Source organism: Lolium rigidum, unplaced genomic scaffold (assembly GCF_022539505.1).
Source record: "Lolium rigidum isolate FL_2022 unplaced genomic scaffold, APGP_CSIRO_Lrig_0.1 contig_17643_1, whole genome shotgun sequence".
Lineage (NCBI taxonomy): Eukaryota > Viridiplantae > Streptophyta > Magnoliopsida > Poales > Poaceae > Lolium > Lolium rigidum.
In genome coordinates this window covers 155,736-182,053 of record NW_025899908.1, presented here as the reverse complement: position 1 = coordinate 182,053, position 26,318 = coordinate 155,736, and the positions used below count along the sequence as shown (strand labels likewise).

Below are 26,318 nucleotides of genomic sequence, written 5' to 3'. Positions count from 1 at the left end.
CTCAGCGCGACTGCTTGCTTCTCGTGTTCTTCCTCGCCAGTTTGTCTGCTTCATCGACAGATCCGGCGTCTCCAACCATGCCATGTGCAACATCAACAACGGTCATGGTGATGCTACTGCTGGAGCGACCTTCTCGATCGCGATGTAAGTCCTCATCCTCACTTACCTTGCACTAGTTCTTGTTCCATATTCAGGTGTGTGGTATAGTTAAGTATACTATGAGGATTGTTGTTGTTTTATTGCTCATTTGGAAATTGAACTCAAATGGAAATTGTCTAATAATCTAACAGGAATGTTGTTGTTTTATTGCTCCTTTGTTGGATGATGTTGGCAATATTTAGCACATTGGTCCTCCTCTCAAACAGTGGTTGGAGTTAAGAGGGCAGTGACATCTCCAACTCATCAAAGTTTATACCCCAGGTTTGATATTTTGGTGTCTCATAAAGTGGAATTTTTTTAGTGTGGGGAGACGTTCCCATCGATAGCGAAGCGCCTATCGTGAAGTTGTCAATCTTAAGACCCATCGGATTATTAGTTTCCTGGACTCAGTCTCTCATAAGTCCTCATAGACGTAGGGTGTGCGTGCGTTCATAAGGATGAATGTATATGTGTATGTGCATATTTACGAGTGTCTGCATTGTTTCGCAAAATAAAATCTAGAAGGTAAAAATAGACTTATATAATTATACAGATTTGCTAGATGGTGTGGCTTGTAAACTATTCAGATTTGCTACATGTCAGTCGACTGTTATTTCACCATCAGTCAAAAAGAATATTTCGGCGTGTCTCTCTATCTTCCTTGGTGTCGTGGCCACTATCTAATCAAGACAGTCAAACATACAGTATGTATTTACCACGCAGGGAAGAGGCGATCTACCTGCACGATGTCACCAATTCACGTATCATAGAAGGGTGCAAAGTTGGCTAGTTTTACAACGTCGTCAAGCGGCTAAGACCACTGTCAACAAGGGGGAATTTGCCACGGAGGAGCTGTCCAGCCTGTCCTGAAGACTTGGCTGTTGCTATGTCTCCAAAGGCACCAAAGCACAAGCGTGATCGCTGTCCAGGGATTGCGCTGGTTTCTTTGCTTGCTCTCCTGCCGACCCACCATTCCAACAGCGGGGTATCAAGCTCTGTATGACTGTATCCCCCCGTGGGATCGATCAGTCAAAAAAATCGCATCGAGGCAGATGGATGCTTCGTGTGTGATCAGATCACTAGGCTACTCACTTACTCAGTATGTGCCATAAGCCTTCTGATTAGCGCCGGAGTACAAATTTAGCTAAGCGGCCGAGCCATTGGAACCCCACCGGTAACCTCCCGGCAAGACTGCGCGCGCGCGACCGCAAGTAGAGCACTACGCAGAGCAGCGTCCCAACGACGCAGGTGGCGCCCCAGATGGCGAAGGTCGTCCGGTAGCAGCTGGCGCCGGAGCAGATGGCGCTCCCGCGCGCCCCGGCCTCGCGCTGGTAGAGGAGCGCGGCGAAGTAGCCGAAGCAGAGGGAGCCCATGGGGATGTTGGACACCATGATGTTGTGGTTCACGCCGAAGTTCTTGTTGCCGAACAGCTCGCTCGTCGCCGACACCGCCACCGACGCGATAGCCCCCGTGCACGTCCCGATGATGGCCGTGCTCGTGTAAAGGAAGGCGTTGCCCGGGTTGAGCAGCAGGAAGAAGGCGCCGGCCATGGGTGCCATTAGGGACGCCATGGATGCCGTCCTTGATATGGAGTGACCGCTTCTGCACAAGCAAACGAATTCAGTTAGCTTGCTGCTGCTGTTGCTGGGAAAAACATAGGCTAGTAGCTAACAAGTTGGTAAAGTTTCAAATTTAAAAGGACCGTAAGAATGTTGGAGACTCCAAACAAAGGCGACAGGGAGCCCGTGGGTGCATGGGAGTAATTTAACTACGGAAGTGTGTGTGGTTGCTTACTTTGCAGAGTAGTAGTCCAAGAATGACGGAAGGAGGCGACCGAAGAATCCAAACGAAGACGACAGGGAGACCAGAGTGGAAGCATGGGCGAGCCCTCGCGACTCGGCAATCTGCCCTAGATTGTTCAAGAACACCAGACCCAGGGTGCCACTGAACATGTAGCTGAAGTAGTAGAGCCAGAAGTCTGGTTTCGTGAGCAGCTGGAGGCCCCCGACCTCCTCCTGGGGCTTCTCCGCCGCCGCCATCGTCTCTTCCTCCTCGGTCTCAATGTCCATCACCTCGATGACGACCACAGCATCGTCGCTGCCCAGCTCTTGGGTCCTGTTCTCGCGCGTCCGCGCCTCCCATATTTTGTTCATGCTCTTCCGGATCCTGAGAGCAATCGGGATGAGCACGGGAACGACCAGCAGCACGCCGAGGGTGACCCTGGATGACAGCCCGCTGAATCCGGCAACGGCGCAGACTCCGGTGGCGACCGTGATTGCGAACATGACGATGAATGCTGTGTCGTCCGTGGTCGACACCATCTCGCTCTTGAGGTCCAACAGCCTGAGGGACGGCGTCACGGCAACGGTGACGATCATCGGCACGACGGCATTGAGGAGTAGGTACGCCTTGGCTTTGGAGCCGGGCATTATCGTCTCGGCCAGGCTCGTGTACACCTTGGCGCTGAGGCCGAGGTAGCTGGTGGCGAGGCTGACGGCGACGCGGCCCCTGGACGCGAAGTTGTTGATGCACAGGAGGTAGCAGACGGTGTTGATCCAGCAAATGCCGTTCCCGGCGAGGGCGGTGAGCAGGAAGAGATGCCAGAACCTGAGTCCGGCACTGTTGAGGAAGAGGTACTGGATGCCGTAGCCGACGAGGCCGAAACCGGCGCCCACAAAGGCGACGAGCCGGAGGGGCACGTAGAGGGCGGCTACCCCAGAGAACCATCCCAGGAGCTTCCCGGCGTCAGAAGCGAAGGCGAGGAAGCTGATCTGCACCTGGGATATGTTCTTGAGCTCCTTGATCTGCGAGGAGTAGACCGGGAAGTCGGAGTTGGGTCCGTTGACGGTCTGTAGCCAGATGCTGCCGACGAGGCTCAGCCAATGGGCCGACGAAGGAGAAGACATGCTCTCCGAGGAGAACGTCTCCCCCGTCCGTCGTCCAGGCCTCCGGGGTGGTGGCGGTGGCACTTGAGGTACGACGGCCTCTTTACCAGCCCGCTAGGTATATATGCACCGCCGACCGATGGTAAGGCAAACTAATAAGGGAGTAAATTGCCGGAAATCAAATGTCCGATTTCGCTTTGGGTTCAAGCTGATTACGAACCAGTATAGGAAACGGAGGCAGTGGATGTTGAAACGGAGGCAGGGGATGTTGGAAAATAATTCTACGGGGCCTAGTCCAAAAATTCACGAGACCAACTTCAACAATTAACAGTGACATGCGTGGCAGTTTTTAGTCTAATTAGGGATTTGGCATTTGTTTTCCCGGCAAGGTTGCCGTGAGTCGAGTTAACTATGTACTAGTGGGTTTGCATGTTTGGTAGTTTCCGATGGATTCCGATTGGCACTAGTGTTTAGTTCCTCTTCGAGTATGAATAGGATTCCTAGTAGGTCTATGTGGGTTTGCATATTCGGTAGTTGCCGGACTTGCGCCAGCCTAAACATCTCATATATCAACGCTCAAAGCGAGCAGCGGGATCCATTACAAAAACAAACAAACAAAAAAAGACAGAGAAGAAAGGTCTATGTGGTTTTAGGTCGGTCAGCTCGTGCGTGAGTTTTGTAACATAAGCTTTCACCGAGAATTGAGACAAAGAAATAAAAAGAAAAGGAGGGTGTGACATGCACCCTTGGAAATAAATCTTGTATTCACATGTATCCGTCTATATTGATGTGATCGATCTGTGTGCAAATCTCAATATGGGATGAAGTGTAGCGCAATAGTCACGCCGTGGAGTTCAGAATTCAGAAAACAGCCGGTTTATTGCCAGACTTCTATTTTCTACTGTGGCATGGCAATATGGCAAGACACATGTTGCCGCTTTTTGCAGATCTAGCGAAGTAGTGAATGATGAATGACTTATCGATCACCTTGGTTCTGGCCCTGCTTACTCGATCGGAGCTGTTTATGGTTTAGTCGACAATCATGACGATCAACAATAGATGCCATGCCTTCCTCCTTGAGTTCAACTCTCCTATACGTCACGATCAAAAGGGAAAATGCAAGAACAATTCTCCGATCAGTGGTGACAGTGTTTGTCAGCAATGCTTTAGGTTCTCAAACCATAAGTGTATAATTCTATTGCTTATGTGGATTCGCTTCTCGGCCTTGTGCAATGCCACACATATGTAGCTCAATGCTACTTCGCCTACTTCGAACTGGAAAGTAGAACCGAAAGTACAAGTTCGCAAAGTGTGGTCCTATTTCTATTGGCTACATATTGGCATGTGCTAGCCATTAGCCAGAGGAAATCAGCCCCAACCATAACCGCGGGAACATAAGTGTGAGACCTAAACCATATCTTTTGTGCAACACTTGATATCCAGATGAAAATTTATTTTATGTGTTTTGCAACAATTTTCTAGTGGTCTGTAATTTTTTTTAAAGGTTGCAACATTTAAAGCATGCCCTTATAGCAAAAACAAATGCAACATATCCATCATTCAATTGCAGCTAACGTAAAATGCTTGGCAGCGGAGCAACAAAAAAAACATCCAACAGATGTTTCCAAGCAACATCACACAAACACATTTGCAGAGTTGAAAAAAAAAAATCCATTTGTAGCATACACCTAGAAATTAGTACAAGTTTTTATCCGCATATATACAATAAAATCCATAACCACTTGCCAAATTTTGGAACACCCTTTGCAAAATCAGAAATTACCAAAAAGAATGACATCCATTAGCAAAAGGACGCACCGACATGCGCTGATTCGAGCTTGCTAGTCACTAATCAACCACGTTGGAGGTTTGTCAGAGCCAGATCGGGTGAACACCCACCAATCCACTCGCAGAGGTCTTCTTTTCGAGGTTTGACTTGTGTGTGGGGAGCTCACCGTCCATGGAAGAGCTATGGCATGGAATCCATTCATCACCACAAACAACAAAATAAAATAAACATCAAATTCATTGTGAGAAAAAAATGAAAGGTTGAATTTTTGTTGCATAAGCAGATCTAGGTGATCCTCATGGGCTATCCTGCAATGAGATTAGCGAGGAGGACATGAGTGGTCCATACGATTTGACACTATGAATTGGATACACATGTATTGGATAATATTCCCTCAGGTGCAACCATGTCATTCCCTTCCATCTTATCATATTCCATCAACAACGCACATGTATCTTGACTCCGTTTTGGTGCATTCCACCTCATGCCCCTAACCAAAAACACCCTAAACGAATCAAAACTACTAGGATGGAAGTGCATACAAGAACACCACCCTCCATTTATGTATATGGTTGATCAAACAAAGTGAAGATGAAAGGTTGATTTTCATAATGAGCCAACAACCTAAGAGTTGAATCATACGGATTATGCCATAAGCAAACCCAAAGGGATAGTTTCTAATAGTGCATGCTTAACACTATATCAAGTGTTTATGTGCTACCTAAAGACCAAAACACTATCCAAAATTCAAACAAAAATGGGATAAAACTGACAATCTTGATACATGCCGTTTTCTAAAATACCAAAGTCGATTCACAATTCAACAAAAAAAAGGAAAAATCCAACTACATATAGTACCAAAATTCAAATATGGCGTAAATAGAACACTTGGGGTATTATTCACGGTCTAATTTTCCCTTTTTGTTTCTTCAGTCGTCGATCAAGTTTCGAAATGAAATTTTGGGGCATTGTGAAGGACTTATCAATTTTGTCAAAAGATTTCAGATTCTGGACACAAATCCATCGATGAATTGAAGAACAAAAAAACATTAATAAAGGAGTATAAAAGGGCACGTTGTATACAAGTAGATGAAGATAACATAGATATATAGATGTACTCCATACAGGAGGTAAATGACAAATTTTCTCTTTTGTGAAGGGTCACGCCACAAAAATGTGGCTCTAGAAAATGCTAAGAGGTCGTGCATATCGTGTGTTGATTTTGTCAAGAACCAACACCACAAAGTTAGCTTCCATCAAAGGATGTCCTACAGCCATGATTATTCCGCTGAACTCTCTAAAGGTTGATATATAACTGTGGCGGTGTATATTTAAGTTGGCGTCAAGCCAGCATCCCGCAATGATGGAAGCGAGGTATCCCAACTCATATGTGACTCTCAAGATACAACATGCATTTGAGTCTCCAACTCGAGGCATCCTAAATCCAACAATAATAAAGCGCCTGAAAATAATGGTTAAGAAAAAGAATTAATATTGGTAAGGCACTTGGGTCTGAGAAAATGTAGGTACTACATAATAACGAACAAAACAATTGAGTTACTATAAGCGAAAGTATAGAGTGGGCAACATATTAATGGGGTTCTTACGTATGTAGAAAAAAAAGTTGCTGCTGAATACATGAGTGTGCATGAAAATTTAGATAACATACATAAATCAAATCATAGGGCAAATCGATCTCAATCTTCATACAAGTCAACTTCCTTTGTCGAAAAAAAAATATAAAAAATCAATCAACTTCCAAATAGAAATAAAGACATAGAAACTGATCAGAACTACATAAGTTCAGAACCACCAAAAAGATGGCCTCAGTGTCACTGTTGTTTATGAGCTCTAGTATTTCATACAGATCATGCAGAAGCCATGAACAAAGGAAAGTCACAACTATAGTGAAGCATATAGTCTAGACCAGGACAATCAACAGCATACTACTTCCTTCATTGACTGTGTGTGCGTGAAGCTCCTAAAGTCAGAAACGAACAGCAGGAGGAGAACGGTCTCTATGGCACTCTGGCAGGGGCAGACCTACCCAGCAATTAAGAAGCTGTGATCTTAACTAATCGGTATCATCGAGGAGAAATTAGCTCATCCCTGGATATAATGAACAAACGAAGCTCATACCTCAAAGAGTCAAAACCAAAGGGAACGGCGATGGCGGCGGCGACGACGACGCGCGTGAGAGGCTGATGGGGTTTGAGGTCAGGTTTGATCGAGGCGTCGGCGAGATGTAGCCGATTAGCTTATGTCAGGGTCGGGTTCGGTCAGGTGACTCGGCCGGCTTTCAGGCGATTGGCTCCAGACTCCTTGTTCAACCAGGTTCAGTTTTTAACCCCAACACATCTCGGAGTCAACGGAACTGAGATTGAACCGGAGTCAGCTGGGGATTACCAACGCTCTATCTGAGAGCTGCACTATGTGAAGATCGCGTGTTGCCAGATCGATCGTTCACACATCAAGCCCAAACACCTCACTGGTTTCTGCTTGCAACCAATTCTATGTGCATCTTAGTAAGAACATATGCAAATTCAACGCAAAAAAAATACATGCAACTCAGCGAAACATCCACTGCCAAGGCAGTACATTTCATCAAAATCGGCGAAAACCCCATTCAGAAATTTCATCTGTGAAAGCTACAACGACATTGACAACACTTGACATCCAACGGCAATGAAGGAGACATCTATAACAAGCTAGTAGTATGTATCAGTTTCACAGCACCACCTACAAGACTACCACATGGGAGAAAGCACATTTCCTAGAAAAAAATCCACATCTGCTAGCTGCGACCTTGCGGAGGAAAGAAACATGGTGTAGTTTGATCAGATGGGTCAGAGACGGCTGTTGTTGCACAATTGCAGGACTTAGCCTATTGCCTGATTTTCTTGGAGCTGCTGCAGTCGGGGCACTTGTAGTGCTTTATGTGCTCCGCTTTAGCCGGGGTTATCCGCACGCACTTGCCATGGAACCACCGCTCGCAGATGTCACAGCCGATCCAGAACTCGCTCGCGCTGTATATGCCGCCACAGCTTCCGCAAAATGTTTCGCTGTGCTCTTCATCCTCCTCCTCGTCATCGTCTTCTTCTGCTCCTCGAGCAACTGCCCTGGAGTTCTTTGCATGAACATCCTCTCTTCGCTGCTAAAGAAAGAAAGGGTTCGAGTTAGGTTCAGAGACAGGATCTCCGGTTTCTGAATTTCGAACAAACACAAACTACTGCGGGGTGGATCAGTCTGTGTACCTTTGGCTTTGATGAGTGTCTGGATTTGCCGCTACTGTGCTTCCTGGCAACCATACTTTCGTACACGTTTGGGTGATCGTTGATCAAGCTGAACAAGCGCTTCCTGACAAACAGGAGACCACAGAATCGTCGGATTGGTAACAGGCTGCAGCTAAAAGCTTTCACACAAACTTAACACTGCATATCTTGAGAACTATTTCACAGAACACTTTCTTAATAGTGGAGTAACATTCCTCTTAGACAAAAGGCGGCCAAGAAAAAGAGGAAACAATAATAAGATAACCAGAAAAGGCATGAAATCTATAAAAGTACTGAAAAATGACCCGGTTCAGAAAAATGAAGACATGGGAAAATGACAGACCACTTAACAAAGCAGACATCAAGAGCAAAAATCAGCAAGTGCATCCAACTGGTTCTTGCATGCAATCAGTTCTCCTATGAGGATCTTCTTTTAGAATATTTTTCTTCACAATATAGGCTACACGATACCACTTCCATAGAGAAAGTGCCACATTTATTGTGGCCGTGCTGAGTGGGGGCCTTTATCTTTAGTGCTAACACAAGGGAACGGACTGTAAATATATTACTAGCATGGCAAGCCACCAACATACAAGGAAAACCCTCAAGTCCTCTGGAACAATATGTTGCGAACATTCTCCAAGTGGGCAAAAGTATGAATTTCACTATGATGACTAAGAAAAGAGTACATGCACATTCTAGTGAAAAGTATCCCTATTCTAAGTAAATTGTCTAACAAACCATAAAATAGTATAGCTAAATATCATGGTCCAATTGTCAATTTCTAGAGATGAGATGATGAGTCACAGATAGAACGGCTCCCTGATGGAGTGTGATACTGAATTGAAGATTGTTTAAGTTACTTCATTTCTTTTATTTCAGTTAGCTGAATTGTAAAGAACAAAATTATGCCCAATATAAAGCTGGAACCTCGAAGGTACACATACAAATAAACATTTAGGCAGAAAAATCTCACTGTAGTTCTTTTCTGGCGAAAAAAAATAGAACATGCAACTAAACACATACGTCGATGTAAACGGAATGCTAGAATTATCGCTTACCAGCATGCTAGAACCATACATGGGTAAAAGAATGGCCATTGGTTGTTATCAAGTGCATCAAGAGAACAGAATGGGTAAATAATACGCTGGCCCAGAAAAAGAGAACAGAATGAGTTGTTCACAAGGGAGATCTAGATACCACCATAATAATGGCAACTTAAGCACACCATGTTGCTTACTTGCTTAATCCCAGGTTATGTATTTATTTTCAACATCCCCACTGATCAATAGTACATTCAAAGAGGTTGATTTCCCAATCAAACTTCAAATCTGTCCTTGCTAAATTATGTGTGTAGTTTCTCACCATCTCAATTTGTTAAATTATTTGGATATATGTACATCAATGAAGTGGGCATGCACGTACTAAAGAAGTGCCATTTGAACGATCTCCAACAACTGCAAGCATCAAGAATTTCTTTCACCATATTTTTGTTCGCCTTGGTCATAAATTTGAAGCTCGGTGCAGTTGCTTGAGAAAGTAGATGGAGGTAACTTTGGTAATGGCTTGAGAAAGCTCGGGTCATATATTTGGAATGGCCATAATGTGCTAAACTCCATGTTTACTTAAATTCTTTGTTAAGCCATCAGCAAAGGATCAATTTCGAGGAACTAAAATTCCTAGAATAATTTTGGTAAGTTAGCATGCCAGCATAAAAGCCTTAGAACGGCAGAGGGTGCCTTATATAGCATTCCATCATGGGGCAGATCATGATCTCTATTAGTATGGTTTGTGCTTCCCTCGTATACATATTACATCAGCCAGTAAATGCACAACTTCTTCAACTACTACAACGACATCTACATAAATAAATAACTCTGCAATTAACATGGCAGGAACTTCAGGAAAGAATGGTCCCAACATGAGAGCTTTACTCAGAGACAGGTGGCAGATTAATATTCGGCTCTACATAGCTAAGCTTAGAGCAAGTTGTAGCACAGTTCCTCGCCACTAACACAAAAACAGGATAGACACTAAATAAAATTCTAGAAACTAGCTGAAACTATGAGAATGGAACTAAATAGAAGCACACTATACTCCATTTGTGCATGTGATTAAAGTGAAAAGGAAGAGTTGTTTTTCAGGATGAGTCGATGGACAGTTTCAAATAAAAGGGTCAGCAGAAAGAAGAGAAGCAACGAACTGGAAACCGAATAAAGCAAACACATAGGAAAAGCATGAGCCTCCGATTCACTCAAAGCAAAGAGAAGAAAAAAGAAGAGGAGCACAAGATACATGTGCACATGGCCACACATGCACCAACCACCAAGTGAAACAAAAATAAATGGACCATCAAATCGGTCACGCGTATCCCAGCTCCCAAGTCACACCTAGCAAGCAAAGCTAAAGTAGTCCACCGAAAAGGCACATTGGATCTTCCCTGAATTGTCTACCAGGAATACTACAGTAGTTAATTCAGAAACTGATAAATCGACTAGTAAAATACGTACAGGAGTATGGTGTTGTTCGCTCGATCGACAAAGGAAGGGTGAAATCGAAACTTGGAAGAAGAGCAGCAGCAGTGAAGTATATACCGTTCGTTAGCGCTTAGCGGCGCGGCGAAGAAGAAGGCGACGGAGAGGAGCCATGAGTCGGAGTGCACGGCGACGAGGGAGAGCCAGTCGCGGCGGTGCATGCCGTTGCGTGCGAAGTTGATGCCTAGCGCCGGCTCGGGCAGCTCGGGCGGCACCTCCTCCGCCGGCAGCGCCACCTCCCAGCTGCCGTCGGGGTTGCCGTAGAGGCAGAGATTCTCCTTGTCTGAAAAAAACCCAGCTCGATCCAGTCAATACCGGCCCGGATCCCACCGCCGGCGGCGCCTGGAAGCCAATCTGCTCACTCACCTGGGTCGCAGAAGTCGTAGAAGTCGTCGACATCTGCACGGCGACAGGAGAGGAGACGCGGGGGAGCGCGGTGTTAGATCTGCGCGCGCGCGAGCGCGGGGGTGGCCCGTCAGCGCGAGCGAGAAGGCGGAGACGAGGAGGAGCGGTTGGGTGGTTACTGACCGGAGGTGAGCGCGCGGACGAGGCCGTCGCGGCGGGCTGCGAAGTCCTTGTAGATAGCCTCCACGGTGCGCGGCCTGGACGAGGCGGGGGCGGGCGCCCGCGCCATCTCCATCGGACCAGAGGGCGCGCGCGCCGGCGGGCGGCGGGCGGCGGCGGCGGCGAGCTGGGCGGAGGCGGAAGGCAGGTGGGGAGCGGGCGGCGTCGAGTCGAACCGCAAGCAAGAATAGGATTCGGTTTTATTACACGCTGCCGTGCTCAAAGGGTCTTGTTTGGCTGCGACCCCTGCACGCTGACTTCTGGGCCCGGAGACTGGATCTGGCGCCGGTCCCACGTGGATAAAGCGGGTACGCGGAGGGGTGGTGGGGCCGGGTAGGCTGCTGACCTGGCGCCGATGGGGATGGCCGACCTGGTCCTGAGCCCGACCATCTCAGATCCAACTAGCCGCCCGCACGACCGCAGCGATGGCTCCCTGCAGTGCGACTTGTCGGGGACCACTCCCTGCCGTTAGATCTTGCCATCAACGGCCCAGATGAGAACGCTCACCCGAATCACTTTACCAAACTGCTGCGAGGAAACAGCAGCAGCAGCGTGAAGGCTGAAAATTCCTTTTGCCACGAGTCAACCGAGACACAGAACTTATGCTCTGGTAGGTTAACATAACACTGAGATGATACTAAACAAGTGGCAAACTTCATGGTACAAACTGAAACTCAGCAGCTTAAAATTCAGATGTTTCTTCAAGAAAAAAACTAAACACAGAAACAGGCAGCTGACAAGTTCATCTCAACATGAGTTCTGATGTAGCGATCCACAGTAAGCAGGGAATGACGAAGGGGGTAGTTGTTTTAAGATCTGGGCTTCTCCTTCTTCTCCTTGAAGAGGGCGAGGAGAGACACGCCGGACACCTTCACGACCTTGAACCTGACACCGGGAATGTCTCCCACAGCATGTCCCTTCCGACCGAACCCAGCGATCAGCACCTCGTCCTACACACACAGTATGGGCAGTGTTAGCACTTAGCAGAAAGGGGGGTTGACCATCGACGCTCGACACTGATGTCACAGAAGACAGAAATAATCCTTACATTCTCCTCGATGTAGTTCAGGCAACCGTCGTTCGGCACAAAGGCGGCGATCTTCTTTCCATTCTTCACCAGCTGGACACGAGCGCACTTACGGATAGCAGAGTTCGGCTGCTTAGCTTCAATGCCGCTGCAGTTCAAGCAGGGTGTGCATGTCAGTTATTTATTCTTCTCAGAAATAACATGCACTAGATGCTCACTGAACTCACATCTTTTCAAGGACAATCCCCTTTGCGTGGGATGAACCGGCAAAGGGTTTCTTCCACTCGTTCCCGAGATGGCTCTTCTTGTAGGCTTTGTCGGCCCACCGCTGGTTCCTTCTGTGGGTCTTGAGCTTGCGCCCAGCTCCCATACCACGTGTCTTACTGCATCAGCATTTCAGACATTAGGATTCAAGAAATACATGCGTAGTCACAACGAGTGCAGTTGCATCCATGATAAACTAAACAAGGACAAAGTAAATGAATGCATTTAAAAAGCATATTCAAGTGAAGAAGTAGACCGGTTTTCTCTACTGAACACTTCCACTACCCACTATTGAGCAACATTTTATACTTTGGAATAAACTTCTCACTCTGGCTTTGTATGGCCAAGAAGCTGAAGTACAAATTGGAGATAAAATATTATACTATCAACTGGAAACAAAGGAAGTAAGAGTGTGAAAATACAAACAGCAGTCGTACCAAAGGCAAAAGAAATCTAGATTTCCTGGACAAATCAATGAAGTACTGTGGTCATGAAATTAAAAAAAATACATTACAAGTATCCGTATGTGACACCACATCCACATATACAATAACACATCCACTGCTTGTCCCACATTCACATCCCAATGAACTAGAGACTAACGCACTAATTCCATTAACAGAAGGTAGGATATGCCTCCTCAAACTCGAGCTGGTACATGGTTATATAGAAAGTGTGATCATGCTCGGGACAAACACCTTTGTTCCTCTAGCTAAATGGATAATCAAAGAGAGTACTAGACTACTGCATGCATACCCTGTGTTCTATATGGCAAGCACATAAGAAAACAGATGGATGTAAGTAGAGCACTGGACATGGTAGAGGTTTATGCTTCTTCAATCAAAAGAACACAATGCAGCAAGCACCTTCATGTTAACAGACAACTAAAGTAATTCTCAATTATTTCTAATGGCCAAAAAGGCAAAAGGAAAACCAAGACCTAAAGGTGAGAAACTTGTGCAAGCAAACCAAGGAGCATTTCAGACTACAGAGTTGACTCTTTTATTTAACTAGTGTCCATACCATAATTAAAACGTCAAAGGCTCCACGGGTTTGAAAGCTACTAGCATAGTTGTCACAATCATGATTCTACTATGCGATTCTACGACTTTAAGACCCAAATTGAGTGGAATGATTCAACGATTCTACTAAATAGAACCTAAGATTTTACGATTCTAAAAGTTAAGGTACTACAATTTGCAATCCTACCATAGAGGTTCCGATCTGATTCAAAATCACGATTCTGACAACATTGGCTACTAGTGTGGCCAGGCCCCCTTTTGAGCTAGTTACATCATTTACAAATCAACTGCTACACGTGCGGTTCGAATTAAGAACCGAAGTTATACAGATACCTATTCTTAATAATTCAGTCCAAATTTCACAAATGCATCAAACATTGGGTCTAGGGTCTAACTTGCTACACCAGATGAACACATTATAAGGTGGAGGAACTAATTTATCGGAATCTAACATATCTGTTGAGAGAGGCAGAGAGCCAAGTCCAACAGGAATAAAGCGAAACTAGTCGGAGATAAGGTACAAAATAGAGAATTTTATATTACCACATATTGGATAGGCAAGGTGAGCCGCGAAGCTCGAAGGTGTAGCTGCGCAACCAACAGCGATGGCGCTGGAGCTAGCGGCGACGGAAGGATTTGGTTGGAGACTAGGAGGTTGGTGAGGTTGGCAATGGACGAAGGGTTTATCGAGGAAGATAGGCTGTGGGCCTCCTAGATGGTCTGTTGGTTCTTTATGTGTTCGGGCTTTCAGATATAGAACTGAAAGGCTTTTGGCAGGGTCATATGGAAGAAAAAAGGTGCAGAACTGAAAGCCTCCTCTCGGGGTTGGATCTGTGAATCCTCCATTCCTCCTGTCATTGCGGCTTTCTGAAAAACTGGCAAAATGGGTTTGAATGCTAATAGCGCGGCTAGACGTCCTTTCTGAGATAATTCCATCATTTACAAATTAATCGCTACCAATTAAGCACTGAAGCAATAAAGATCCCTACTCTTACTAACTCTCTTCAAATTTCACAGCTGCGTCAAACAAAGGGTCTAGGATGTGCCTCCACATAAAGATCAAACATTAATTTTTTCTCTATCCCCATGATCTACAGATACGCGTTAAAAACACTAGCATTAGGTATTAGGCAGGATGCGTGTCCTCAAAATCAGGCTGATACATGGACATATAAGAGATGTAACCATGCTCAAGAAAACTATTTGGTCCTCCTTCTGTATGGTTAATCCAAGAAAATACTAGACTACTGCATGAATGCCCTGTGTTCTAGTAGGTTCGGACACATAAGAAGACAGATGGATGTAACTAGAGCATTAGTGCCAGGAGGAGGTGTATGTTTCTTCAATCAGAAGTGCACAATGCAGCAAAGTACCTTCATGTTAACAGACAACTAAAGTAACATTCAATTATTTCTAATGGCCAAAAAGTCAGAAGCAAAACCAAGACTCTAGAGATGAGCAATTTGTGCAAGCAAACCAAGGATCATTTCAGACTACAGAGTTGCCTCTTCTATTCAACTAGTGTCCACACCACAACTAAAACTTCAAGCGCGCCACGGGTTTCAAAGCTAACTGGCGCGGCCAGGCCCCATTTTGAGCTAGTTCCATCCTTTACAAATTAATTGCTACACACGCGATTCGAATTAATAACCGAAGTTATACAGATCCCTACTCTTAATAATTCTGTTCAATTTCGCAGCTCCATCAAACAATGGGTCTACGATCTAACTTGCTACACCAGATGAACACATCGTAAGGTGGACGAAACTAAATTATTGGAATCTAACAGATCTGTTGAGAGGGCAAGTCCAGCAGAATAACGCGAAACTAGTCGGCGATAAGATACAGGGTAGAGAAAAATTTATATTACCCCATGTTGGATAGGCAAGGTGAGCTGCTAAGCTCGAAGCTGCAGCTGCGCGGCCGACGGCGAGAGAGCTGGAACTAGCGGCGGCGGCGGAAGGATTTGGTTGGAGACTAGGAGGTTGGCAGTGGGCGAAGGGTTTATCGAGGAAGATGGGCCGTAGGCCGTAATACTGGGCTCGGTAATTCGTTATCATGGGCCTCCAGATGGTCTGTTGGTTCTTTATCTGTTCGGGCTTTCAGATCCAGGCTTTTGGCGGGGTCGTATGGAAAAAAAAGGTCCAGAACTGAAAGCCTCCTCTCGGGCTTTGATCTGCGAATTCTCCATTCCTCCTGCCATTGCGGCTTTGTCGAAAAACAATCCAACTCTAGGATCGCTTTTCGTAAATTCGAAAAGGATGGCCAATTATCCACAGCCCATAGTGTCCACATCGGCATCATCATCAAATATTAAAAACAACAAGTTGAAGCACACCAAGTTGAAAAAAAAAATGTTAACAAAAACATAGATGTAGATTATGCTACAACATCAAAAATAGGGGCAACGGTAAATTGCACCAGCGTCACTATAGCTCTTTTTGCCGATGTCAATTTCCTTTCATGGACGCGTCGGCGTGTACTGACACCGGATGAACACTGCATCCCGCTTCTCCTAAAGTTAACATTATTTGGTTGATGGCAAATTTTACCACCATCAAACCAAGGACGAATCTTGGAGGTAGTCACATACACATACGCACGCCCGTCTCCGTCTCCATCTCCCTCTCCCTCTCCCTCCCGGCTCGCTCCCCCTCGGGCGGCTTCGGAGGAGATCCATCTACCCCGACCCCGTCCCTCCTGTTATATTGTGATCCAAATTCAAATTCATATACTAAACGGAGGCTAACTTCTGAGGAAGCGAGGCCCGTCGCCGGTAGGCTTGGGCCGAAGCGTAGCGGAGTCTGAAGTTAGCCCATATGTCATTCCCTGCAGGAACGCCCGCGAAGGGGTTGGGGGGCAGCCCCCCGCGGTACGGATCGTTGCTACCGCCTATATATACATCTTGTAAGCCGTCGGCTAGGGTTTATCAGATTATAAGATAACCCATGGCATTTGTAAACACTCCTCGATATAGTGAAACTTTTGCTAAGTTTTTGCTGGTTGGCGCCAGTGGTTTTTTCCCTTCTGTATTGGAAGGAATTTTCCACGTTAAATCTTGTGTCCCCTGCGTGTGTTCATGTTTCGTTCTTCGTTATTTGCTTGTCGCGTTTATAACAAGTGGTATCAGAGCCTGTGTTTCAATCTAGAGTTTGCGACATGTCTTCCTTGAAGTTTGATTTACCGCAGCTGGATTATACCACGAGATTTTCTCTGTGGCAAGTGAAGATGAGGGCGATCCTTACCCAATCTTCTGATCTGGATGAAGCTCTTGATGAATTTGGCAAGAAAGATGCCAAGACCTGAACAGACGACGAAAAGAGAAAAGACCGTAAGGCTTTTTTTTAATTCAGCTTCATCTATCCAACAATATCTTGCAGGAAGTGTTGTCTGAGAAATCTGCAGCGGCACTGTGGTTGAAACTGGAATCGATCTGCATGTCCAAAGATCTAACCAGTAAGATGCACGTGAAGATGAAGTTGTTCTCGCACAAGCTGCAAGAATGTACGTCAATGATGAATCACATGTCGATCTTTAGAGAGATCGTTTCTGATTTACTGTCCATGGAAGTAAGTTATGAGGATGAGGATCTCGCTCTTATACTGTTAGTCTCATTGCCTAATTCTTTTGCGAATTTTCGAGACACCTTGTTATACAGCCGTGATGAACTAACCCTTACCGAAGTTTATGAGGCCCTCCAGCAGAGGGAAAAGATGAAATCTATGGTGCAGGAAGAGGGTTCGTCATCTAAGGCAGAAGCACTGCAGGTCCGAGGCAAGACCGAGAACATAAACAACAACTACAACAGAGATAAGAGCAAGACCGACAGAGGTCGCTCAAAGTCCAAGGGACGAGATGGTAAGTTCTGCAAGTACTGTAAGAAAACTAACCACAATGTTGATGATTGCTGGAAATTGCAGAACAAAGAGAAAAGAAACGGTACTTACCAACCGAAAAACAAATCTGATGGTGATGGTAAAGATGATGTTGTTTCCGGTGATAATTTTGATGGCGATTGCCTAGTTGTTTTTGCTGGTTGTGTTTCTGGTAATAATGAGTGGATCCTTGATTATGCATGTTCGTTTCATATTTGTTGTAATAAAGACTGGTTCAGTTCTTATGAGTTTGTGCCGAGTGGAGATGTGTTGTGCGTATGGGAGATAACAACCCACGTGAGATCGTGGGCATTGACTCCGTTTAGATCAAGATGCATGATGGCATGACACGCACTCTGACAGATGTGAGACACATGTCTGGCATGGCCAGAAATCTGATCTCTCTCAGTACCCTTGATATTGAGGGGTACAAACACTCCAGTTCTCGCGGAGTTTTGAAGGTATCAAAAGGTTCTCTCGTTCACATGATTGGTGATATGAATTCTGCAAAATTATATGTTCTTAGAGGTAGCACTTTGTATGGTATTGCTGCTGCTGTTATTCCTGATGAACCTGGTAAAACTAGTTTGTGGCATATGCGACTTGGACATATGAGTGAACATGGCGTGGCAGAATTTCATAGGAGAGACCTGCTAGATGGCTGCAATTTGAGTAAGTTTGAGTTCTGCGAGCACTGCATTTTTGGTCAGCATAAAAGAGTTAAATTCAATGCTTCTGTTAATTCATACCACTAACGGGATTCTAGATTATGTGCATGCTGATGTGTGGGGACCTTCCCGCAAGACTTCTCTTGGTGGTGCAAATTACATGCTTAGTATCATACATGATTACTCCATAAAAGTGTGGCCTTTCTTTCTGAAACATAAATCTGATGTGTTTGATGCTTTTAGAAAGTGGAAAGTTATGGTAGAGAAGCAAACAGAAATGAAAGTTAAATTGCTTCGTACTAACAATGGCATGGAGTTTTGTTCTACTGTTTTCAATGATTAATACATTGACGAAGGCATTGTCGGGCACCACACCATCCCATATACTCCTCAGCAGAATGGTGTGGCGGAGAGGATGAACAGAACCATCATCTCCAAGGCTCGCTGCATGTTGTCCAATGTTGGTATGCATAGACGTTTCTGGACTGAAGGGGCCTCCACCGCTTGTTACTTGATAAATAGGTCACCTTGCATTCCGCTTGACAACAAAACTCCTGTTGACGTATGGTCTGGTTCACCTGCTGATTATTCACAGTTAAGTGTTTTCGGCTGCACTGCTTATGCTCATATTGATAATGGAAAGCTAGAGCCGAGGGCTGTTAAATGTGTGTTTCTTGGTTATGGTTCAGGAGTTAAGGCATATAAGTTATGGAATCCTGAAACTAAGAAAGTTTTGCATAGCAACAATGTTGTCTTTAATGAGGCTGTCATATTTTATAAGAGTTTATCTACCGATGTTACTAATGCTGTTGATTTTTCTGATAATTCTGATGAGGAGCAACAGAGGATCATCATGCAGGTGGAGCACGTGGAGGAGAAAGAAAATGATGTTGCTGAAATTAATAACATTGTTGTTCAGCACTCACCACCTGTTTTGCAGCAAATTAACAAATAGTTCCATTGATGTTGATAGACCGAGGCGTAACAAAGGTCCACGTCCTCGTTAATTGAAGAATGTAATCTTGTTCACCATGCTTTGAGTTGTTTTGAACAGGTGGAGCATGATACTAAACTTGCTACATATACTAAGGCCGTTGCATCCGTTGATCGCGTGAAGTGGATTTCTGCTATGCAAGAGGAGATGCAATCTGTCGGGGGGATGACCCCCGGTAGGTCAAGACTATGGCAAATATGCCAAGATAAAGTATTTATCAACCGGATTAAAGGATAACCCGGATTATGAAGACTTGGTTTAATAGAGCTAAGTGAAACAATCCGGTATACCAGGAGGGGTATACCGGGGTAAGGGCAACCGGCAATATCTAAGCCAGAGACACACCCAAGATGACCAAACTCTCATGACAAAACGAACAAGAGTTCGGTTTATACGTGTTAAGGTACCGGGGATCCGGAATAGTCTCAACTGTGCATGTCGGCACCTTGGTCAAAGATACCCTCAAGGACCAAAGGACAAGATGATCAAAGCAGATCAGATTTAATTGAAGCCCTGGCGTCAAAGAAGAAGATGACGAAAAAGATACCAGAGGAGGTCTCAACCCGTCGATTAAAGAAGGGACCATCACCCTGGAGCCAAAGAAGCTATATAAAGTAGCTTAGATCAGCAAAGATACCCCTAGGATTCCTTCCCTTGTAAGCCTCCTCTCCACTATATAAGGAAAGGAGGGGCATGATGTCTACGCACACTTCTATTCCTGTAGACAGTGTTGGGCCTCCAAGAGCAGAGGTTTGTAGAAGAGCAACAAGTTTCCCTTAAGTGAATCACCCAAGGTTTATCGAACTCAGGGAGGTAGAGGTCAAAGATATCCCTCTCAAGCAACCCTGCAATTAAGAAACAAGAAGTCTCTTGTGTCCCCAACACACCTAATACACTTGTCAGATGTATAGGTGCACTAGTTCGGCGAAGAGATAGTGAAATACAAGTAATATGGATGATTATAAGTAGTAATTGCAATCTGAAATAAAAATGACAAGTAAGCGAACATGTAGCGTAACTTGTTGGAAACGGTGTTTCAATGCTTAGAAACAAGGCCTAGGGATCATACTTTCACTAGTGGACACTCTCAACAATGATCACATAATTGAATAAATAAATGCTACTCTCAAACACTCTCTTGTTGGATAACAAACACCATTCATTGTGTAGGGCTACAAGAGCACCCTCAAGCCGGAGTAAACAAGCTCCACAACTTCATAAAGGAATCACACACGATGCGCACACTGTCACCATCACACCGTGGAGAGTGATTCCGGAGTTCATATTAAAGTAACCTCTAGAGTGCATAATAGACAAGAGTAACATCTACATATTCAACTAGATCACAAAGCTCATGATCACATAAAGATCACACCATGGGAGAGAGAGATGAACCACATAGCTACCGGTAGAGCCCTCAGCCTCGGGGGAGAACTACTCCCTCCTCATCATGGGAGACAGCAACGGCGATGAAGATGGCGGTGGTGTCGATGGAGATGGATTCCGGGGGCATTTCCCCGTCCCGGCAGCGTGCCGGAACAGAGACTTCTGTCCCCCGAACTTGGCTTCGCGATGGCGGCGGCTACGTAACTTTTCGTGGAGGAAGACCGATCCCTCTAGGGTTTTTTACTTCTGGGAGAATATATAGGCGGAAGGGCGGCCTCGGAGGGGCCCCAGGGTGCCCTCCCCACCTGGTGGCGCGGCAGAAGGGTGGGCCGCGCCCCCCTATGGTGTGGGGGCCCCTTGGCTCCCCTCTAGAACTTCTCTGGCTCTCTGGGTCCGCCTCGGCAAAATATTGACTTCTATCTTCGTGGGGTCCAATTCCGAGAATATTTCTCGTGTAGAATTTCTGAAACCAAAAACAGCAGAAAACAGGAACTGACACTTCGGCATCTTGTTAATAGGTTAGTCCCGGAAAATGCATAAAAATGATATAAAGTATGAACAAAACATGTAGGTATTGTCATAAAACTAGCATGGAACATCGGAAATTATAGATACGTTGGAGACGTATCAAGCATCCCCAAGCTTAGTTCCTACTCGCCCTCGAGTAGGTAAATGATAAAAAGAATAATTTCTGAAGTGACATGCTACCAACATAATCTTGATCAATACTATTGTAAAGCATATGAGATGAATGAAGTGATTCAAAGCAATGGTCTATAGTTTGCTAACAAAAAGATAATGACTAAACAACTGAATCATATAGCAAAAACTTTTCATGAATAGTACTTTTAAGACAAGCATCAAAAAGTCTTGCATAAGAGTTAACTCATAAAGCAATAGATTCAAAGTAAAAGACATTGAAGCAACACAAAGGATGATTAAGTTGTATATCTTATGGATAGTTGTCAACATAAAGTAATATAACAAGTGCAATAAGTAAGCATGTAAGAATCAGTGCACACAGTTGACACAAGTGTTTGCTTCTAAGATAGAAAGAAGTAGGTAAACTGACTCAACATAAAGTAAAAGAAAGGCCCTTCGCAGAGGGAAGCATGGATTACTCATGTGCTAGAGCTTTTTTATTTTGAAAGCATGGAAACAATTGTGTCAACGGTAGTAATAATTCATATGTGTTATGTATAAAACCTCCTATAAGTTGCAAGCCTCATGCATCAAATACTAATAGTGCCCGCACCTTGTCCTAATTAGCTCGGATTTCCATGGATTATCATCGCATTACATATGTTTCAACCATGTGTCACAAAGGGGTACCTCTATGTCACCTGTATAAAGGTCCAAGGAGATAAATCACATTTGATTTCTCGATTTTGATAGATCTCAACTTGAGGACATCCATACCGGGACAACATAGAAAACAGATAATGGACTCCTCTTTTTAATGCTTTAAGCATTCAAAAACAATAATATTCTCATAAGAGATTCTGAAGATTAATGTCCAAGCTGAAACTTCCACCATGATACATGGCTTTGGTTGGCAGCCCAATGTTCTTCTCTAACAACATGCATACTCAAACCATTTCAACTCATGGCAAATCTCCCTTACTTCAGACACGACGAACATGCATAGCAACTCACATGATATTCAACAAAGGTGTGACAGGTTGATGGCGTCCCCAGAAACATGGTTACCGCTCAACAAGCAACTTATAAGAACTAAGATACATAAGCGACATATTCATTACCACAATAGTTTTTAGGCTACTTTCCCACGTGCTATGTATTGCAAAGACAAAGAATGAAGTTTTTTAAAGGTAGCACGCAAGCAATTTACTTTGGAATGGCAGAAAAATACCACATAGTAGGTAGTTATGGTGGACACAAATGACATAGGTTTTGGCTCAAGGTTTTGGATGCACGAGAAGCATTCCCTCTCAGTACAAGGCTTTGGCTAGCAAGGTTGTTTGAAGCAAACAAAAGTATAAACCGATACAACAAAACTTACATAAGAACATATTGCAAGCATTATAAGACTCTACACTGTCTTCCTTGTTGCTCAAACACTTTTACCAAAAAATATCTAGACCTTAGAGAGACCAATCATGCAAACCAAATTTCATCAAGCTCTATGGTAGTTCTCCACTAATAGATTTAAACTACATGATGCAAGAGCTTAAACATGATATACTTGAGAGCTCAAAATAATTGCCAAGTATCAAATTATTCAAGACAATATGAGGCATTTTCTGTTTCCAACCAAATAACAATAAGTGCTGCAGCTTTCAGCTTTCGCCATGAATATTAAAGTAAGACGAAGAACACAAGTGTTCAAATGAAAAGGCGGAGCGTGTCTCTCTCCCACACATGGATTGCTAGGATCCGAATTTATTCAAACACAAACAAAAATAAAAGCAAACAGACGCTCCAAGTAAAGCACATAAGATGTGATGGAATTAAAATATAGTTTCACTAGAGGTGACCTGATATGTTTTGATGAAGAAGGGGATGCCTTGGGCATCCCCAAGCTTAGAGCTTGAGTCTTCTTGAAATATGCTTGGGTGACCCGCGGGGGCATCCCCAAGCTTAGGCTCTTCACTCTTCTTGATCACATTATATCACCCTTCTCTCTTGACCCTTGAAAACTTCCTTCACACCAAACTCAAAGCAATCTCATTAGAGGGTTACTGCATAATAAAAAATTCACATGTTCATCAAGGACACAATCATTCCCAACACTTCTGGACATTACCCAAGGCTACTGAAAATTTAATGGAGCAAGGAAATCCACTCAAACACAGTAAAAGAGGCAATGCGAAATAAAAGGCAGAATCTGTCAAAACAGAACAGTCCGTAAAGACGAATTTTTCCGAGGCACTTAACTTGCTCAAATCAGAAAACTCAAAACTATTGAAAGTTGCGTACATATCTGAGGATCACGCGTGAATTTTTTCAGAATTTTTGGATTCTTCTACAGAGGGAAAAACGCAAATTCGTGACAGCTAAAAATCTGTTTCTGCGCAGAAATCCAAATCTAGCATCAACTTTCTATTAGAGACTTTACTTGGCACAAAAACGAAATAAACATGATAAGGAGAGGTTGCTACAGTAGTAAAAACTTCCAAGACACAACAAAATAGTAGCAAAATAAAAACATGGGTTATCTCCCAAGAAATGCTTTCTTTATAGCCATTAAGATGGGCTCAGTAATTTTAATGATGCTCTCGAAAGAAATAAGAGTTGAAGAAAGAGAGCATCAAAAGCAAATAAGAAACACTTTTAAGTCTAACCCACTTCCTATGAAAAGGAATCTTGTAAGGGAACAAGTACTGAAAGCACAAACCAACAAGCATAGAAAGGCAACACAAGCGCAACTTCAAGATTCTCAACATAAAGAGGGGAAACCTAATTTTATTAAGATGCATATAACCATGTTTCCCTCTCTCATAATAACTTTCAGCAGCATCATTGATGAAATCCACAATATAACCATCACTTAAAACATTCTTATCATGGTTCATATGCATAAAATTATTACTCTCAACATAAGCATAGTCATTCAAATGAAGCCCGGTGATCAGGGGGGTACGTGAGCACGCGCTAAACGTCTGACATGTGTCTCACGCCGTTGGTAATACGTTAAGTTTAGGTATCCGAGCAAGTAGTCACGGATGCATAGCATGGTCCCACTTCTGTTTTTCAAATTGGTTCTTTTCGCTGTTTGATTGAAGTCACAGGTATGAGCATGCCGTTTAATATTTGTTTTGGATTAAAGAAAGGCATGACATGAACGTCCATGTCCATGCATGTTGCTGCTGCATGCAGACATAAAAAGCTAGTGCATGTAGTCCGATTTTTTAAGACGCAAGCGAACAATTCATTGCACACAACCCTAGTTGCATTGTACTTGTTCGATGTTTTGTGTTTTAGCGCTAATTGCATTGCTTGGTCGACTCGAGAGGTGAGCCAAGTTGAAGAATTTTTAAAGCACAAAACCTGCCACGTACCTGTAGCAAAAGCATCATTGCTTCTTTTCATCCATTGGGTCGTATGGTATATCCATTGTTTGGATTTCGTCCTGAGCCAAACAAGAACAGTGTCACGTGCCAAATGAATGGGACCCACACGTTTAGTCTAGACAGCACAATGCTGTGCCTGCACACTTTCTCGTCAGAACGTAAAGCCAAATTGAATAATCAGATTTCACGCCGTTTGACTGCCGTCTGTGAAATCACAATCTTAAAGCAAATCTAACGTTAGAGAGAGGGTGCACACCTACCCATCTGAACACCAAATTCACTCTCCATAGTCATTACTATTAATTGTAGTGGGAGCAAATTCAATAAGATAGCTATCATTATTATTCTCATCACCATAATCATCATATATAGGAGGCATATTGTAATCATAATTAATTTTCTCCTCAATAGTAGGTGGACTGAAAATATGATAGTCATCATTGTAATCATCATATATAGGAGGTAAAGTATCATCAAAGTAAATTTTCTCCTCCATGCTTGGGGGACTAAAAATATCATGATCCTCAAAACCAGCTTCCCCAAGCTTAGAATTTTCCATAGCATTAGCAACAATGGTGTTCAAAGCATTCATACTAATAACATTGCCATTAGCATGCACATAAAGTTCCATAAGTTTTTTTAATTTTCTCTTCAAACACCTCATGTCCTAACTCAAGATAAAGTTCATAAAGATCTCTATTTTTTTATTGTTTTCCATTAAGCCTAACTAGTGAAATAAAAACAAGAGACAAAAAGATAAAATTTCAGAATCTAAAGGAGATAGCTTCGAGCACTCACACACCGGAACAGTGCTAGGAAATAGCTTAGTAGTAGGAGGATGCGAATACCTTTTACCTTACCTCCCCGACAACGGCGCCAGAAAATAGCTTGATGTCTACGCACACTTCTATTCCTGTAGACAGTGTTGGGCCTCCAAGAGCAGAGGTTTGTAGAATAGCAGCAAGTTTCCCTTAAGTGAATCACCCAAGGTTTATCGAACTCGGGGAGGTAGAGGTCAAAGATATCCCTCTCAAGCAACCTTGCAATTAAGATACAAGAAGTCTCTTGTGTCCCCAACACGCCTAATACACTTGTCAGATGTATAGGTGCACTAGTTCGACGAAGAGATAGTGAAATACAAGTAATATGGATGATTATAAGTAGTAATTGCAATCTGAAATAAAAATGGCAGCCAGCGAACATGTAGCAGAACTTGTTGGAAACGGTGTTTCAATGCTTAGAAATAAGGCCTAGGGATCATACTTTCACTAGTGGACACTCTCAACAATGATCACATAATTGAATAAATAAATGCTACTCTCAAACACTCTCTTGTTGGATAACAAACACCATTCATTGTGTAGGGCTACAAGAGCACCCTCAAGCCGGAGTAAACAAGCTCCACAACTTCATAAAGGAATCACACACGATGCGCACACTGTCACCATCACACCGTGGAGAGTGATTCCGGAGTTCATATTAAAGTAACCTCTAGAGTGCATAATAGACAAGAGTAACATCTACATATTCAACTAGATCACAAAGCTCATGATCACATAAAGATCACACCATGGGAGAGAGAGATGAACCACATAGCTACCGGTAGAGCCCTCAGCCTCAGGGGAGAACTACTCCCTCCTCATCATGGGAGACAACAACGGCGATGAAGATGGCGGTGGTGTCGATGGAGATGGATTCCGGGGGCATTTCCCCGTCCCGGCAGCGTGCCGGAACAGAGACTTCTGTCCCCCGAACTTGGCTTCGCGATGGCGGCGGCTACGTAACTTTTCGTGGAGGAAGACCGATCCCTCTAGGGTTTTTTACTTTTGGGAGAATATATAGGCGGAAGGGCGGCCTCGGAGGGGC

General features: G+C 44.1%; 3 protein-coding genes across 4 annotated transcripts; all 3 read right to left on the bottom strand.

Moving 5' to 3' along the window:
• Nucleotides 1–1,259: 1,259 nt before the first annotated feature.
• On the bottom strand, nucleotides 1,260–3,044 carry LOC124680479 (protein NUCLEAR FUSION DEFECTIVE 4-like). Its single transcript, XM_047215535.1, has 2 exons — nucleotides 1,933–3,044; nucleotides 1,260–1,740 (listed from the first exon to the last, which is right to left on the bottom strand). The coding sequence occupies exons 1-2, from the start codon at nucleotides 3,042–3,044 to the stop codon at nucleotides 1,260–1,262; spliced, it is 1,593 nt and encodes a 530-aa protein (XP_047071491.1).
• A 4,367-nt stretch (nucleotides 3,045–7,411) lies between these two features.
• LOC124680483 (PHD finger protein ALFIN-LIKE 2-like) lies at nucleotides 7,412–11,258 on the bottom strand. 2 transcript variants are annotated; one of them, XM_047215540.1, is made up of 5 exons: nucleotides 11,147–11,258; nucleotides 10,985–11,017; nucleotides 10,679–10,901; nucleotides 8,067–8,169; nucleotides 7,412–7,966 (listed from the first exon to the last, which is right to left on the bottom strand). In XM_047215540.1, exons 1-5 carry the CDS (start codon nucleotides 11,256–11,258, stop codon nucleotides 7,697–7,699), a joined length of 741 nt encoding a protein of 246 aa, XP_047071496.1. In that variant the 3' UTR covers nucleotides 7,412–7,696. The 2 variants fall into 2 exon arrangements, with proteins under 2 accessions (XP_047071496.1, XP_047071497.1); XM_047215541.1 differs by having other exon boundaries at nucleotides 7,412–7,963.
• Nucleotides 11,259–11,909: 651 nt separating this feature from the next.
• LOC124680489 (40S ribosomal protein S23) lies at nucleotides 11,910–15,451 on the bottom strand. Its single transcript, XM_047215546.1, has 4 exons — nucleotides 15,366–15,451; nucleotides 12,437–12,592; nucleotides 12,231–12,357; nucleotides 11,910–12,132 (listed from the first exon to the last, which is right to left on the bottom strand). The coding sequence occupies exons 1-4, from the start codon at nucleotides 15,368–15,370 to the stop codon at nucleotides 11,992–11,994; spliced, it is 429 nt and encodes a 142-aa protein (XP_047071502.1). The 5' UTR covers nucleotides 15,371–15,451; the 3' UTR covers nucleotides 11,910–11,991.
• Between the last annotated feature and the right edge of the window lie 10,867 nt (nucleotides 15,452–26,318).